The sequence below is a fragment of the Macrobrachium rosenbergii genome, chromosome 26 (genome assembly GCF_040412425.1).
Source record: "Macrobrachium rosenbergii isolate ZJJX-2024 chromosome 26, ASM4041242v1, whole genome shotgun sequence".
Taxonomy (NCBI): Eukaryota; Metazoa; Arthropoda; class Malacostraca; order Decapoda; family Palaemonidae; genus Macrobrachium; species Macrobrachium rosenbergii.
In genome coordinates, this window is record NC_089766.1 from 4,488,933 (window position 1) to 4,504,799 (window position 15,867).

General features: G+C 35.7%; 1 protein-coding gene across 24 annotated transcripts in view; it reads left to right on the forward strand.

Annotated features, from left to right (window-relative positions):
• LOC136852943 (transient receptor potential-gamma protein-like) overlaps window positions 1–15,867 on the forward strand; it is a 698,042-nt gene that overhangs the window by 636,884 nt on the left and 45,291 nt on the right. For 16 of the 24 annotated variants that reach the window (XR_010857276.1, XR_010857277.1, XM_067127957.1 and 13 more), the window contains 5 exons: window positions 268–383; window positions 619–752; window positions 1,467–1,581; window positions 2,014–2,218; window positions 13,806–14,000. Coding sequence is in view for 22 of the 24 variants with exons in the window: in XM_067127957.1 (XP_066984058.1) it covers window positions 268–383; window positions 619–752; window positions 1,467–1,581; window positions 2,014–2,218; window positions 13,806–14,000 (765 nt within the window). In the remaining 2 variants the exon portion in view is untranslated. The remainder of the gene's footprint in view (window positions 1–267; window positions 384–618; window positions 753–1,466; window positions 1,582–2,013; window positions 2,219–13,805; window positions 14,001–15,867) is intronic. The other 8 variants (XM_067127960.1, XM_067127950.1, XM_067127964.1 and 5 more) reach the window with 1 other exon arrangement.

Genomic DNA, 15,867 nt, shown 5'->3' on the forward strand with positions numbered 1-15,867 from the left:
ATTTTGACAGTAATATTTAATTATAAAGCTTAATTCAATCAGTTTTCTGCAAATTGTGCACAGTCGTAGCTCTTGTTACTGGCACATTTAACAATTGTACAGTATTTGTATCTCCAAGAATCAGGCAAAAAAATTTTCAATATCCATCATAATGGTTGTCTTCAATTTTTAATTTGATTTCTTAGAATTTCAGTTGAATTTACAGGAAAAATAAAATTTTCACAGCACACATATTTCCATTAGCTCTCATCCCCTCGTCTTCCTCAGGTACAATATGAGATTGAGAAGGAGTTGGACACTCACGATCTACCTCGTCAAAAATGGGACACCTGGGATCCCATGCTGATTGCTGAAGGCCTTTTTGCTGCAGCAAATATTTTCAGGTGAGGTTGATGATCATTGGTTTGGGTTGCAGCTCTGTATGCCATGCTTAGTGTTCCCCAATTGATATTGAAATTACTGCACTATACTTCATTGGATTCATCAGTCCCACTTTGCATCACTGGATTCATCAATTCCACTTTGCATAAACCAGTTTGGAAAAGTAATTAGAAGCTATAATTTTAGCTCGATGTCTTACTAATGTTTCTTCTATTAATTGGTTTTGTGCCTTTGCAGTTCTTTGAAGTTGGTTTACATCTTTAGCGTCAACCCATACTTGGGGCCACTTCAAGTCTCGCTTTCAAGGATGGTCGTCGACATTTTAAAATTCATCTTCCTGTACCTGCTAACTCTCTTTGCCTTCTCTTGTGGTAAGTTGTTGTTGTTATAAAAATCTCATAGTCACATAAGCCACTAAAATGAGGAAGAAAATACACAGGGGTGTCTTGGTAAGAATATTATTTAAAACTGTACAAAAGAAATTTTTAGGAACCTTCTCGGTTTTCCTTATCAGTCTAAGAGAAAAGCAGAGCATGTTTTTGAAAGCTGTCTCTTGTACATTTTTAAATAATAGTCTCACAGATACATCACTGGGTTTTTCCCGATGATTTTTTAGTGTTACTGTTTGGTAAGAACTTCAAACACTTTTTTTTTAACTTAGTATTGTAATTTAGTTTATGCATGCAATGTTTCATTCCCAATTACCCTGTCCATCAAACACTTTCAGGTAAGCAGTAATGTCTGCATGAGTATTTTGTAGCCATAAGAGTGACTACATTGATTCCTGTTTTGAATTTGCTTTTCATTTAATTCATGGAAAGTGATTATCTTGTCAAGCTACATGACTTGCCCAGTTTCATTTATCTACAGTCATTAGCACCTCTTTGATAGATTGACAGCCATATCTGTCACGTCTTTTAGACTTAAAATTGTTTAAATTTTGATCTGTATTGGTGATTAATTATCACAGGCAAAATTTTAGGGCTTCAGGTTACTGCAAGTGCTTTGCGAGATTTTTCAAGACTTTCACGTCCAAAGAGAATGGCAGGTTTCAGCTGGTCTTATATTTTGTTTGTGATTCCCAGGTATGAATCAGTTACTTTGGTTCTACGCTGATCTGGAAAAGGAGGAGTGTAACCGCGATAGAGCAACACAGCAAGAAAACTTTGATTCCTGCATAAAATGGAGAAGATTTTCCAAGTATGTTTTACACCTTCAGTTTGTGTGTGCTCACTGTAACATTTTCTTTGACACTAAATTTGGTCATGAAACATTACAAATTTTATGTATTTGTTGTTTAACAGTTGTATACTGTATTGAATAAAAGGATTAGGAGCCTATGGTTTTGCAATGGCTCGACATGTAATTAAATGTTAAGCATTATTAGAAAATACAAATTTCATTTTTTCATGGTAAAAAAAAATCACTATTATTTTATTGTATTTTATGTGGGACATTTTGGTAAATATTGGTTAAAGTCATAAGCTTTATTTTATTATTTATGCTGCAATAAATTAATAATTTAGGTATTTTTGTGCCATGAGTAAATCGTACATTTTTTTTATTATTGCACAATTTGTTATTTCAAATAACGTTTAAGCATGAAACTAACTTTTGATTTATACTGCCCAGCCTATTTGAAACAACGCAGACACTCTTTTGGGCGGCATTCGGCCTGATTGACCTGACCAACTTCGAGCTCGCGGGCATCAAGCCCTTCACGAGGTTCTGGGGGATGCTGATGTTTGGGACGTACTCCGTCATCAACGTGATCGTACTCCTTAACCTCTTGATTGCCATGATGAATCATTCTTACCAACTGGTTTCAGTAAGTTCTGTAAGTGTTAGCCACCGTGAAAAGTAAGTGGCTCAAACCGAGAACTGCAGGGGCGATCGCACATCCATAATTAGTTTCGCAACTACCTAAGACATCATGAGTTGCTGTGTCTGACGCTGTATCCCAGTTTTCAATCATGGCTGTCAGTTAATCCACAACACCCCCCGCCCCCCCCTCCCCTTTTATTGCTCCCTCCTGAACTTTTATTATTCTACACTGTTGCTATACCCAATATTTATGTCATTCCCCAGGCTCCCCCCCCTTCATATTGAGTACGATTATTTATGATTTTAGTTGGATGAAAACACTGTTTCATATAATCCGCTTAACGAAGCTTGAAACGTAACTGCGCTCAGTATCGTGTGTGAATTCTGTAAATATAAGTGAAGCCAATAGACCTCTTGTGTACCCGTAAGCTTCTCAGTTTTTGTTCTCTTGCTACGTTCTCTGACAAATTACGTGATCACGTCATGCGTTGTTCATCTTATTTCTAGTTTTGATGCATTTCCCTTTGAAGTCCGTGTGTGGGTGCCCTGTTTATAAGATGATCACATACATTCACCATTTGATGCTTATGTTGTTACTGCTGCGGTTTGGGTTTCTTATGAGCAACAAAGTAGGACTTGGAAGATATTAAACCTTGAGTATGTATTCGTAGGTTTGAGTAGTTCCTTTTAGTTGACATTGTAGGATATTTGAAGATTTAGTTTCACAGTGAGGTTCTAAAAGAGACCATCTTAGACTGTAGGCTAACACTCATAGATGATTTTAGGGTAAGGCTCTTTGGTTGCAATATGACAGTTGGATTATGCAGTTTACTCTTGCTGGGCCTTCATGACAGTGAGTATCATTTTTTAGACTAGGTACTAACAGTAATTAGCAACAGCTGTCGTAGAGAAGAATAAACCCCTTACAGTGAATAAAGAACAAATAACCGATTTGTTTATTTAGACTGACAGAAAGATACAGTATTCTCAGCTCTGTATTATACACCCCTTCTTCCAAGCTTAAGAACTCCTTCCTGCATCCAGTCCCACGTATTTCTTTGCAGTTTATGTGAAAGAATGACATTCTCCACATACTGTACTCTTTCTTTTTTATTCTATCAGATGCTTAACCTGCAACACCATTCTTGGCTAATGTCTTGTTTTTCATTAGTTGAAATTTTGATTAAGATTAAGTCGTTTTTAAAGACCAAATTGAATTCTTAACGTATGTAAGATAAATTTTCAATGACTTAGCAGTCCGTCTTATATTCAGAATTGATGTGATCGAGTCTATATATATATATATATATATATATATATATATATATATATATATATATATATATATATATATATATATAATATTATATATATATTATCATATGTGTATAGAATGTTAGTGAGTTATCATATGTGAGATCATCACTGGTTATCAGGTCTTGTAAAGTATGATACAGTATTAAGTCTCATTTGTAGAAACAGTGAAATACATCACCACATTGCGTCACACAACTTTTGAAATATGTCGTCAGACCTCGCCCAGACGTTAATGTCTGATCAGTATTGCATTGTGGAAGGAAAACTAATAAGTGCCGTTGAGTTGACAAGGAACAATAACTGCAACCCAGTGAGTACAAATTATCTGCAAGGGCTTAGTTGATTTTACCATGATTCTGTTTCTCTACTTTGTCCTCTGAAGACAACTTCTCTTCTGCTGTCCTCCTTGAGAGTTACTAATTCTCTGCTTCTGTATTCTGGAGGTGTACATGTCCCTACAGCTGTCCTCAGTAGGAATTGCCACTTCTATTTTTCTATCCTTTGTGATAGTTACCACTTTAGTATCTCTGTCCTATGTAGAACTTACCACTTCTCCATTTCTGCCCTCCATAGGAGTCTGTCTTTTTACTTACCACTTCTCTTATTTCTGTCCTCCATAGGAGTCTCTGTCTTTTTACAGCTCTTCGTTGGGTGAGTCGGTAGAGCTGTGGACTGGAACTCATTAGGCCGGAGTTAGATTCCCCGGCCAGCTGATGAAGAGTTAGAGGAATTTATTTCTGGTGATAGAAATTCATTTCTCGCTATAATGTGGTTCGGATTCCACAATAAGCTGTAGGTCCCGTTGCTAAGTAACCAGTTGGTTCTTAGCCACATAAAATAAGTCTAATCCTTCGGGCCAGCCCTAGGAGAGCTGTTAATGAGCTCAGTGGTCTGGTAAAACTAAGGTATACTTAATCTTTTTCTGTCTTTTTACTTCTGTTCTATACTGGAGTTACCAATTCTCTATTTCTCTCTCCTGTAGGAATAATTGCTCTTGTACCTCCCGAGCAGGAGTTACCACTTCTCTACTCTTGTCCTCCATATAAGTTACAGCATTCTGCCTGTGTCGTCCTTATGAGTCACCTGGCCTCTTTGGAGGCACCACTCATTGTGTGTTTCCAAGTTGCAGTGCGTTCTGCTCACTACTTTTTGTCTATCCCATTTGGGCTTTTCCTACGTAGCTGTTCAACTTCTTCAACCTTTCTGGTTCAGCCTATACCAGACATTTAAGACGTCAGACCCTGTAAAGAAAAAATCGGAAGTGGCTGCTAAAACAAATAATTTAATTTAATAATGTAAAGAAAAAAGTAATGTTAGTGTTCATGGTGATGATGTCACTTAAGAATAAATCCTTTTAGCAAACCATAAGAATCCTGAATTGTAACCCATTGTGCTATTTAAACTACTGTAAAATAATAGCAGTAATAATAATTTTAATAATAATAATAATAATAATACCTGTACAATCTTGATACATTATACATTATACCATAACAAACATTTGAGACTTAATGGACAATATACGTATTTGTAGAATATTAACTACATTCTTAAATGATTGATTAAGTAAGCCGCTAATTTATAAGTTCAGTCACCACCAGGATTAACATACGGCAGGTTAGGAATGGACCCCAAAAAAAAAAAAAAATGAGAAATTAGCCAGAATCACTGTTACTTCACAAAACCCTGTCACACCACAGCTGATGTGTACAGACCACACGTTTTCCCACCAGAATTTTCACGACTTCGTTACCTACACGTCCCACATGTTACCTCTGTTACCAATTTGTTCCTGTGTTTCATGAAATATGTACAGTTCTTTCTTTTTGCCTTACTATTTGTGGACCTTGTTTTGAGTTCTGATTGTTTGTTTGTAAGGCTTTGTTTTGGGGTATTCCTTCTGCAAAGGTTGTATGAACTTTATGTAAGGTTTTATCTCTGCTGATTGTGTTGGCATTTTTATATCTCCTTTTTGGAATATACAGCATTAAGTTTGGTTCATGCCTGTGTTCAGTTCACACTTAAGACGTCTTTCATTTTCACTGTCTTTGGTTTTCGTCCTTTATCATACTCCCTCCTTTGTTCTTTTAAGATCATCCTTTTCCCAATACGGTATGTGCATTATATTCTACCAGTTGATGCAGCAGGTCAGCTTTTTCTAAGTTATTTATGGCTCATTTGATTTTCGGTATTCTTCCTGGCCTAAAACACATCTTTGTAATGCGATAATATTTACACAGCACATGCTTCCATGATCTCTCTGCTGTATTTTTCCATTATCTCGTTACTACAAGTGTCTTTTTCCTCTTTTTTTCATCAGTTTTAACAGCCCTTATTAACATGTTCCCCATATAATTTATTATATATATTATTTTTCCCCCACCTTTTACTTACCAATATACAGTACAGTATATATATTTTCATTCACTTTATTTCCATATTTTATCATTTGCCCCCTTGCCTTTGACTTCTTGTCATTTTCTATCTCTATTTTTTTTTTCACGAGGCTTCTTAACCTTTCTTGTGATAAGGAAAGATTGGATGAAGTTGTTTATCCAGTTGAGAGATCGTTAAAACACCCCATACCTAGTTCATTTAGATCAATGATTTTAGAGGACAATAAGAGAACAAGAGCACTCGTAGGGAAGAAGACGAGGAGCTATTTCAAGAACGCCACATCACAATGTATCGAACTCGGTGCTGCTGAAAGAGAAGTGGAAATGTTTTGGCCTCAGAAAGATATTCTGTGGATCTCATTCACATCTTTTCTCACAGGCTCCTTCATCTCATATATAGACTCACTCCAGTAGACTTGATGCAGTATTGCCCCTTATCACTGTATATCTGTATTATGCCTTCGTTCCCTTTAGCATGGTTTGATAACCACTGCTACAGTACTGATCACTTGTAGTTTTATATACTGGCTTGTAGGCAAGAATTACAAGACTGAAGTACCTCTTTACACACAACAGTATTTCCATGGGCACATCAATTTTGACTTATAGTATCTTTTGATCAGTGTAAACCACGTTTTGTTTGATTGTTTTTACAATAATTTAGCGGTGTTATTAATTTTTGGTTTTCCTTATTTTTCAGTTGATTTTGGGAATAGATTAGTTTGCTGGCAGTTAATGAAAGCAGTGAACAATTGTGAATCTTTGCTTAAAATAAGGAATTTGAAAGTTTAATTATGGTTATAGAAATACATAAAGAATAATTTTTCAATAGAAAATAGAACCACATACAGTAGATGCTATGGACTTCAAAAATGTGCTGAAATTAAGCATAATTACTGGATACAAATAGCAGAGATAGATAAGTAAATTCTGTCGAAAGTGTAGGACTTTTGAAAGAACTGAATTGCTTAAGTAAAGCACCAAAAAGAGTAATACCCTCTTACCTGTACAATTTTCCCTGTACAATATGTACACCTTACGTGAAACTGTTGAGACGTTGTGTCATCCAATTTTTGTCAATTGAGGACTGAATAGAACTTTGATAGTTGTGTAGCAGAGTTACAGTTTTTGTTTTTGATGGTGAAGGTTTTCCTTGACCACAGTAAGCTTCCAGTTTTTCAAGATGAGGAGAAAGTTATATCTTCTTTAAGTTGTTCACTTCACTATCTTTAGAAATAGGTCACTCTTGAGATGTGCAATGCGGTTAGGGAGGTGGGGCCACCTCTGATATGAGATCTCTCTAATAGCAGTTTAGCAGTATTGAATGAAATCAGTCTTGTGTAGTTGCTCATTTCAAATCTCTAGAGAATTATCCCATTCTTTTACTTACCTTTTTGTCCCAGCTTCAAAGGACTTGGGCTATCTTGTTGTAACTTGGCTGTTTTAGGCTGAAATAGACCTGTGTGTTTGGAAATAGTGTGTGTGTGTGAGTGTGTGCATGCATAACTCTGATGTGTTACTTTCTATTGTTTTTTTACACAATAGATTGCAGTTTGCTAGAAGAGTAGATAATTTTGAGGCCAAGGATATTGCTCAAGTTATTCCATTAATATGTGACACTGAGTCACTTGAGTAGTTGTTAAGACTTGGAAAGATACAGCTGGTTTGGTTTTCATCCTTAAGCTTTACAAGAGCGTTTACTGTCATAGGCGTTTGATTTAAAGGAGTAGTGATCCAGAGCTGTTTCAGTGGCTATTGAGGTGCGGAAGCTAGTGCTAGCTTTTCTGATTTGAAGAAATCATGAACTAGCAGTTTATAATTAGACCTGGATATTTTGGATTATTTAACTTGGATAAAATAGAAGTTTTGTGTTTGTTTATTTTTCGTAATGAGGCCTCTTTTATGCCAGGGTACCTCCAAGGAAGCCTGAGGAAAAAGAAAATTGTTCCTTTCTCTTTCTACAATTGCTATACAGTAATTAGGCACAGTATTATCCTGAGGAGCAAGTTTCTTAAATGGGAAGTTCACAAATTTTTCTAGGCATGAAGATTCTGGTAGTGTTATCAAGTTGATCAGCACTTTGCTGAAACTCGTTGCTGCCTGATAGGTGTTCCGAGTTCCATTTGGCAGTGATGTATTCTCTGTCACAGATACTGGTTACAGTACAGTATTCTAAGTTCACCTTAGTGCATCTTAAAGACGTAGGATCAGTTGTTATGAATATCAGTCCTCACATTAGAAGCATCTACAATATATCATTGATATGGATATATGAGTATAGTACTGAATGTACTGTATTTGAATTTTTATGCATTATATTTATTATCGACACATGTGTAACACAAAAAGAAATGACCAATCAGTTAAGGAAGCCACTGACAAATAGCAACGAAAAGTTTTATTCTCATATTTGTGGAAGTCAGTGAAAGTACTTTTATTTCATTTTATTTGTTTTAGCATTATATGTATACTGTATTTTACAAATAGGATCTTTTTTCTAACTTCTTTGTTTTTTTTTTTGTGCTTTTTTTTTTTAATTTACGGCAGTTATTAACCTCTGTTTCCGTCAGTTCTTCTCAGTCTCCTTTTATCTCCGGTCCTTGTCTGTCTTCCGTATTCATCTTGTTTACTAAATATGGCTGAGAGCCGCCCCTGTGGATCTCCTCTTTATTTTCTTGTTTTCTGGGTGTTTGGTAGTTCACTGTCTTAGTCATCTAAAAGTAATTGTCAACATTAAACCTTTAATAGAAACTTTTCTTTTGTTCTTCTGGGAATAAACATGTTTCATACTTAAATGTATATATATATATCCCTTTTAGCCAAGGGGCATAATTAATTACTTTTCCAAAATGGGGATTTCACTAAAGATCGTACAATCCATGAACACCGCTTTTGCGAAGGGCCATTTCTCGCCTTGCGTCAGCAGCCACCCGGAAACTTCACTTCTCGAAAGTGGTGTTTTGGTGGGCTTCTTTGTGTGGAATTCCCAGAGACTGTAGAAGAGAATAAATTGCACGTTTTAAAACTTTTGATCATTACCGTTCGTTTAATTGCCATCATCATATTAGTCCTTTGTATTACTAAGCAGTTTCTTATTTAAGGTTCATTTCTATTTTACCATACTAAATTTTCCCTCAATATACAGTAATTATGCTGATTTTATTTATTTTCCATTACTCTTGGCATGGCTTCTGCTGTCCTGAAAATATTCTTTCTCTCATCCTTTTCTTCATGTTTACTTTTCTCGATACGTTTTTATCTCGTGCAAAATGTGCCTACACAAGCTATACTAGTATAAAACATCCTTTTTTCGAAGGGATTCATTTATTTTATTATTTACATAAAAAACTTGACTGAAACACGAAAAGGACCCAGTGATTCTTCTTCTCCCTCAAAGGAATAAATTTTACCAAGGCACTTTAAGCATGGAAGGGCCTGTTCAGTTTTATATTATTTTATACATTTACTCGTGATTCTCTCAGTAAGTTCTCTGTTTGTCACGTTAAACCCTCAGATTTATCCTACATTTATTTTGCTATGACTACAATACAGATCACTGTTTCAGGCTTTCAGCTTTTGGAAATTGGCTCTCTCTCATTTCTCAAATTGCACATCTAAGCATGTTTTCCAGGAAAGCCCCTCAGAGTTATTTTCTCCATTTCTTTTTGGTTTACGAACGAGAGCTGCTCACAAGTTTTGAGATGCTGAAGCTTTAGAACTTCTATGTGCATATGTAGTCTACTAGCATCGAGTAAAGATCCATTTCTGTGACGGTGTACACCAGGAAAGTGGTCATTTCATTTCTGTGTGACTCGCCAGAGGAGTCTGTGGTCCTGACGGAGTGATGATATTGTAGGTCTCTCCAGAAATGCTGAATCTTCCCAAGTTTCTTCTGCCTTCAAATTCAGTTTCTTTTTTAGATTTTGTGTGACCCCAATGTTCCCCTTTCTTTGAAATGTCTTGCGTCAAGGTGTAGATGTCTGGTGTTGAGTAGTTCCTGGAAGTTACCAAGGCTTTATCCTGTCAATTTACTCCCTGGATACTGTTGAATTCCTGTGTTGAGCTCTGCCGTTTGTTTTGTATTTATATACTTTATTTGTATTTTATCGTTTTTATTTTTTTACTGTTCTTTGTAGGATTAGATGAAAAGCATGAGTTTTATGAGTACCTGTCAATAGGGAAATTTTTATTTTCATTTGGAATACAAAATTACACCAATATATTGAGTGCTTCATCACTTACCTCTGCCTGCTTTATTTCATGGAATTCAGGTGTCTTGAAAAAATACACCATGAGTATTCTTATTGCACTTTTATGTACAAGTCGACCTCTCGTGCTCAAGTTGCCACGCAGAAACTAGAGAAACCAAAGTACAGCATAGTATTACTCACGAGGTGTAAAGTAGTTGGGAAAAAGATGCCAGGAAATTCAGGGTTTATAGTGACATCTTCTTTAGAGAAATATAGTTTCTCTGATGGTAACATGGCAGCTTGGGCAACCAAGACTTATCTAGTTTTGACCACAGTAGAAGACACTTAATAAGCGCCTTCTGTGAAGCATGGGAGCTCTTCCACCTCCACTTCCACCCCATTAAACCGTAAGCATATTGCTCTCTCCCTCTGATATTTGTACCTCACATTAATCCGTTTTACTACTGAATGTAACTTAAAACTCCTTCCTGTGGAACATCTGGTTCTCATTCTTTTTTAATTAATTGAGAGCATTTTCTTTTTATGTTCGGTCCCCTGCATGATGTAAAATGTTCCAAGAACACCCGGTGCAACATTCAACACTCGTCCAGTGAATGTCATTGGAAGATGAAAATTCATGTCGTTCTTGTATTTTATCAGATTACTTTCCGTATGAACATGACTACAGGGTTCTTTTATGCATTAGCATTAAGGTGTTTCAGTGTTTATGGCGTTTGTAGGTGATTTACTACCAGTTTTTCTTTTCTGTTTCTCTGTTTGAGAATTTTTTGTCTACTTTTGAAAACGAGTACTCTTTTAATAAGCATGGTTCAGGCCTATAGTAGGTTCAGTGGGATTTATTTTATGATACGTCCTTGAGTTTAGAACTGCCGCATATTGACAGTTAGTTAATGAGACTAGTCATTTTGAGCTTATAAGTGAGGACAATACAGTGTCATGTACAGATAATCAATATCATATATCTGATCTTGTTTCACATAATAAAACATGTACAGAACACTTATTAAATGTTTTTTTTAATTCGTGTCTTTAAGATTTTGTTTACAGTGTTTGAAACTTGCATTCACCCGTTATATATAGCCATAAAATCCCCATTCAGTGGCACTTTCATCTAGCAAAACTTGGAGTGAGAAGTTTGGAGAGGAGAGGAGAGGAGAGAATGTCAAGTTGTAGTGTTGCTTTGTGTCCAGAATATTTCAGGACTCTTTTCTTAAATGTCTCTGGTGTCCTCTTTTCACCTCCAAGCCTCAGCTCCTTCTCAGCAAGCAAAACTAAAAGATAAAAAGCATTGTTCCTCTTCCTTGCTTCTGGTTAAATCTAAATCCCTAGATTTGTGTGTCGAAAAAAATGTGCGTCTTCAAAGCATGTTACAGTTTGCTCAAACTTTACTTGAATTGTACACTGACATTAGGTTGGAAATGAATAGGAACAGTTGAACAATACTTGACATAATCCTTATGAAAAGTATAACTCTAATCTATTCTTTGATTCCTGCATATATTCTTATTGTACAGTAAGGTAATATGTGAATTTTTTTGCTGTTAAGTTCTGTTTTTAGACGTATAATAAAGAAAAGCTGTAGTATAGTACTAGCACATTGCTAACTTGAATTTCAATTTTCCTTGGATAACTATCCTGTTCTATAAATGAGTGTAGCAGTTGTATAGATAATGTGAATTAAGTTTGAAGTATGTCAGCACTTCAGCAAATATGGTATTTCTTTCAGTGTCGAGTCATTTCTGAAATACACGCTTGTAATGAATGACCTTGCTGTTGAAAGACGACAACTCATTTTTTTCAGAACACTGTATTTTCTCCAGTCTCACAGTAGATAAGAGTGAATGGTGCTGATGTATTTTCCAAAAATAAACCCAGTATGTTCACTCCTCTTACAGTAATTTACCCAGCTTTACTCTCCCTTTACTAAGCTGTTGCATGCCCTGTAATTATATATATTTATATACATATTTGCTGACAGGCAATTTTGAGACAAGATGGGAAAAGAATGTTCGTCTTCATATCTTTAAAGCTACCATAGATTTCATCTAGATCTGTTTTGAAACAAATATGTTTTAATGTCAGTGTGGTTATCTCAGAAGTTTGTTCACCAGCCTGATTGATGGGCCTCATTCTTTTTGCCAGCCTTTTTTATTTTCAAAGTAAACTGTTTGACAAGAAGTTGCACCTTATTGCAGCACATGCAAGTTTCTTCCAGATGAATTCCAAAGCACATTTGCTTCTCAATCCATGCCTTGTCTCAAAATTGAGATCCTGCTTGAGGTTGTTTGTTATCCTTTACACCGCATCCAAATTTGCACCTCAACTAAGACGTCATTATTCCCTCCCCTTGTTTCCTTAACCTCACGAGGGCCGAAGTGGGTTCAAGGTAATTTTCCAAAACGTTTTTATTTTCTTGTTCAGTATTATTTACGATTATATTGCTTCTTCTCTAGATCTTTTCGTCTCCCGTTCTTCTCTCTGCCTCTCGCTGTCTCTCTTCGCCTCTTACATTTCTTTGTCATCCTCATTGTGATCGACTCATGAAACATCTTGTCTCTTCACAGTTTATCAAGGTTTTTTATTTTGTGCCATTCTGTTAACTAATACTGTATACAGTAAACATTGCTACGGGTGTTGTCGTCATTATTACGGGGCTGGAAAACTTTATAAGTTGGTTTTGAGAGTTTCCAGAATTGTCTTATCGATTTTAGTCCATGGAAAATAAGGAACTATTCATATATACTTAGATATTACAGGTGTACTGAGGAAAAAATTACTTTTATCCCAGAAAAAGTTATGGCTGTGTAATAAGATAGAACACACACCAGTGGCATTCCACTACTGTATACCCACAAACGTTTATGATGAAAATAGACTTTCCTTACAGTGATCTAAAATCATAAAAAAAAAAGTAGAAGTAATTCCTTGATTTTTTTTCCTTTGGTTGGAAAGTTTACTACCAGTAAAGTAGTAGAGTGCTTAAACTTCTGTTACTTATAGTACCTTAAAACTAAACCTTGTTTTTCAATAAAAATTATCAACCTCTTATCTGAAGATTCTTGTTATTAATATTATTGTATAGTTCTGCAGCAAGGGGATTTCATTGCTGGATCTTGTGGGATTTCCAGGGAAAACTCTCCAGCATCAGAATCTTGTTCTTGTTGCGTGGGAATCGCACGTTTCTTGTCGTTGAAAATTCAGGTCAAAATCTCGGTATTTTTATCTTATTGTGAGCATCCCACTAAGATAAACAGTAATGATGTCCTCTTTTTACCCATTGTCATCTCATCACCTGCATGGATACCAGACAGGGAGTTTTTTTAACGTGAGAGAATTTTGATGGTTGCTGTGAAGGGAAGACCCGAATTTTGGTGTATTTTTGACCTACCTTCTGTTTTGGGCAACCAGAGGCTAAACATTTTTGGGGCTCTTTTGCCCATTTAGGTGTATAAAATTTTTCCTCTTATTCTGGTGTATGACGGCTTGTTTAATTTTTTCATAGCTGTAGAGATAATAAATCTGTCTTTACATAAATGAATGGAAGTTATCGGCTTATGTCCTTGTTTTAAATTATTTTCACTTGGTTGCATGCAATGCATGTTTCAACCCATAACAATGAATTTTCTCTCCGTCTGGACTGCACTTCAGTCTCTAATATTTCCCATGACTGTCGTAGGAACGCGCCGATACAGAGTGGAAATTTGCCCGGAGTAAACTTTGGATAAGCTACTTCGAGGAAGGGGGGACCTGCCCTCCACCCTTCAACATCATCCCCACGCCCAAGAGCCTCTACTACCTTCTGTACTGGTTCTATAAGAAGTTCTGCGGCCAGACCAAGGCTGCCAAGAAGGAGCACATGAGGACTATAAGGGTGAGTAGAAAACTTTCGTTGTATCTTTTGGATGTTCGTAGTTTTTGCAATCGGAGCCACTTCAATCCAGTTTTGTCAGAAAGAGCCGTGGCCAGTAATGAAAGATTAACATCTGACCATTTAACCGAGTGGTAGATTGTTGTTGTAATATTGGTGATATATTTATATATATACATATAAAATTTTGTGCTTAAAATTATACTAACTGATGAACATTTTAGCTATTATAAGTTTCCCCTGAGTTTCCTTTAGTGTTATCTGAACCCCTCACTGTACTGTTGATTTTCTGTTTCCTTGGTTCGTCCTTCGTATACCTTGTTTTCTTTTTTGTTTTAGTCCATTGGCATATGTTAAATGTTATTCTTCTCATGTGTTTCTGTTTGTTTAATAATGCGTGTTTTGTTATTTTAATTTTGTATAATTTTTTTTTTTTTTTGTAAAGTCGTGGACGTTGTCGATGTCAGAGCTTTTTGGCAAATCGTGACACTTGTTGTTGTGGCATAAATTAACAGTAACTTGACACTAAAGCATTAAAGAGTTATTTAATCAGAATCAGGAAGGTAATGGACAACAAAATTAGTCATAAGAAATAATGGACAACGAAATAAAACTGACTGACAGTAAAACTGGAGCTATACATACTGGTAGTGGGCAAAGAAAATGAGAAGTACAGTACAGGGGGGGTCTCTCCTTTGTCGATGTTATACAGCAAGGTGTGAAGGTTCTTTTTGTACGTCAGGTCGTCTGAGATAATACTTGTCCTAATTTTAGGAAATGTCTGTATGAAGTATCCGACTCGGAGTCAGTGATCAAGTAATGTCATTACTTATCATTTAATCATGATTAGATCCTCTTCACCAGTAGTCAAAATTTTAGTAATTTACTGTACAGTAATGAGAAAGCGATCAAAGTATCCACTTGCTTTTTCCGTTAATCTGAATACTAAACCGAGTTGTATTAAAATTTGGCACTCAAAATTTGGTAAAAGTGATCACGTAGGAAAATTAACCGTATATACATCTTTAGCTTCTTGTCATGAAAAAATATTAAAATTTTTAGCAAAATTATGAAAATTTTGTTTACAATCATTGCAATATTGATTCTTCCCCTTTCATACCATAAATTTTGGAAGATGCCTCTTGTCAGCTGTATATGACACAGTACCCGTTAATAACTCATCAGGTTTTGCCTTTTAAGGTTAACTGTGGCCCCTCGACTAGCCCTCCATATCCATAATGGTGTATGGATTCATTTTGATTTATTAGCCAAGATTATACCATTCAAACTGCTACTCCTGTCTGGGATAAAATTAACGATTGAGATTAATAATCAAAAAGTGTTTTTTGAAGGATGGTTTTCCAAACTGGCTAATTTGGGTATCCACACAGGCATTTTTAGTTCTGGGATTTCAGTTACTGAGTACCCAACAAGTGAAGGTTTTCTTACTCTTCATTTTTTAATGACTCTGTTCGTCATACTATTTCATTCTTTTGCTGCAGTTGAGCCTTTGGCAAAGGATGAAGGAGAAAAGGAAGAGATTTTAATATTTTTTTTTAGCTTAGTCTACTGTTTTTGATTGCTATACATTTTTATAACAGTGGAACAGCCTGTACTTTCTAAGCACATACTTTATCATTTTGTGCTAGTAAGAATGGATATCGTTACTCGTTAAAATAGTGTGATAAAGGTATCAAATACTCAGCATGTAGTCATAACTCAATTAGAAAAACAAAGTGCTTTCTTCATTACTGTACTGTTTTCACAATTTCACATCATGCAGCGTAGTACCTAATATAATCAGTATACTCATATATAGTTTTTAAACTAAGTGTAATTTGACTGTCTGTTTGTGTAACATTGTAGCACA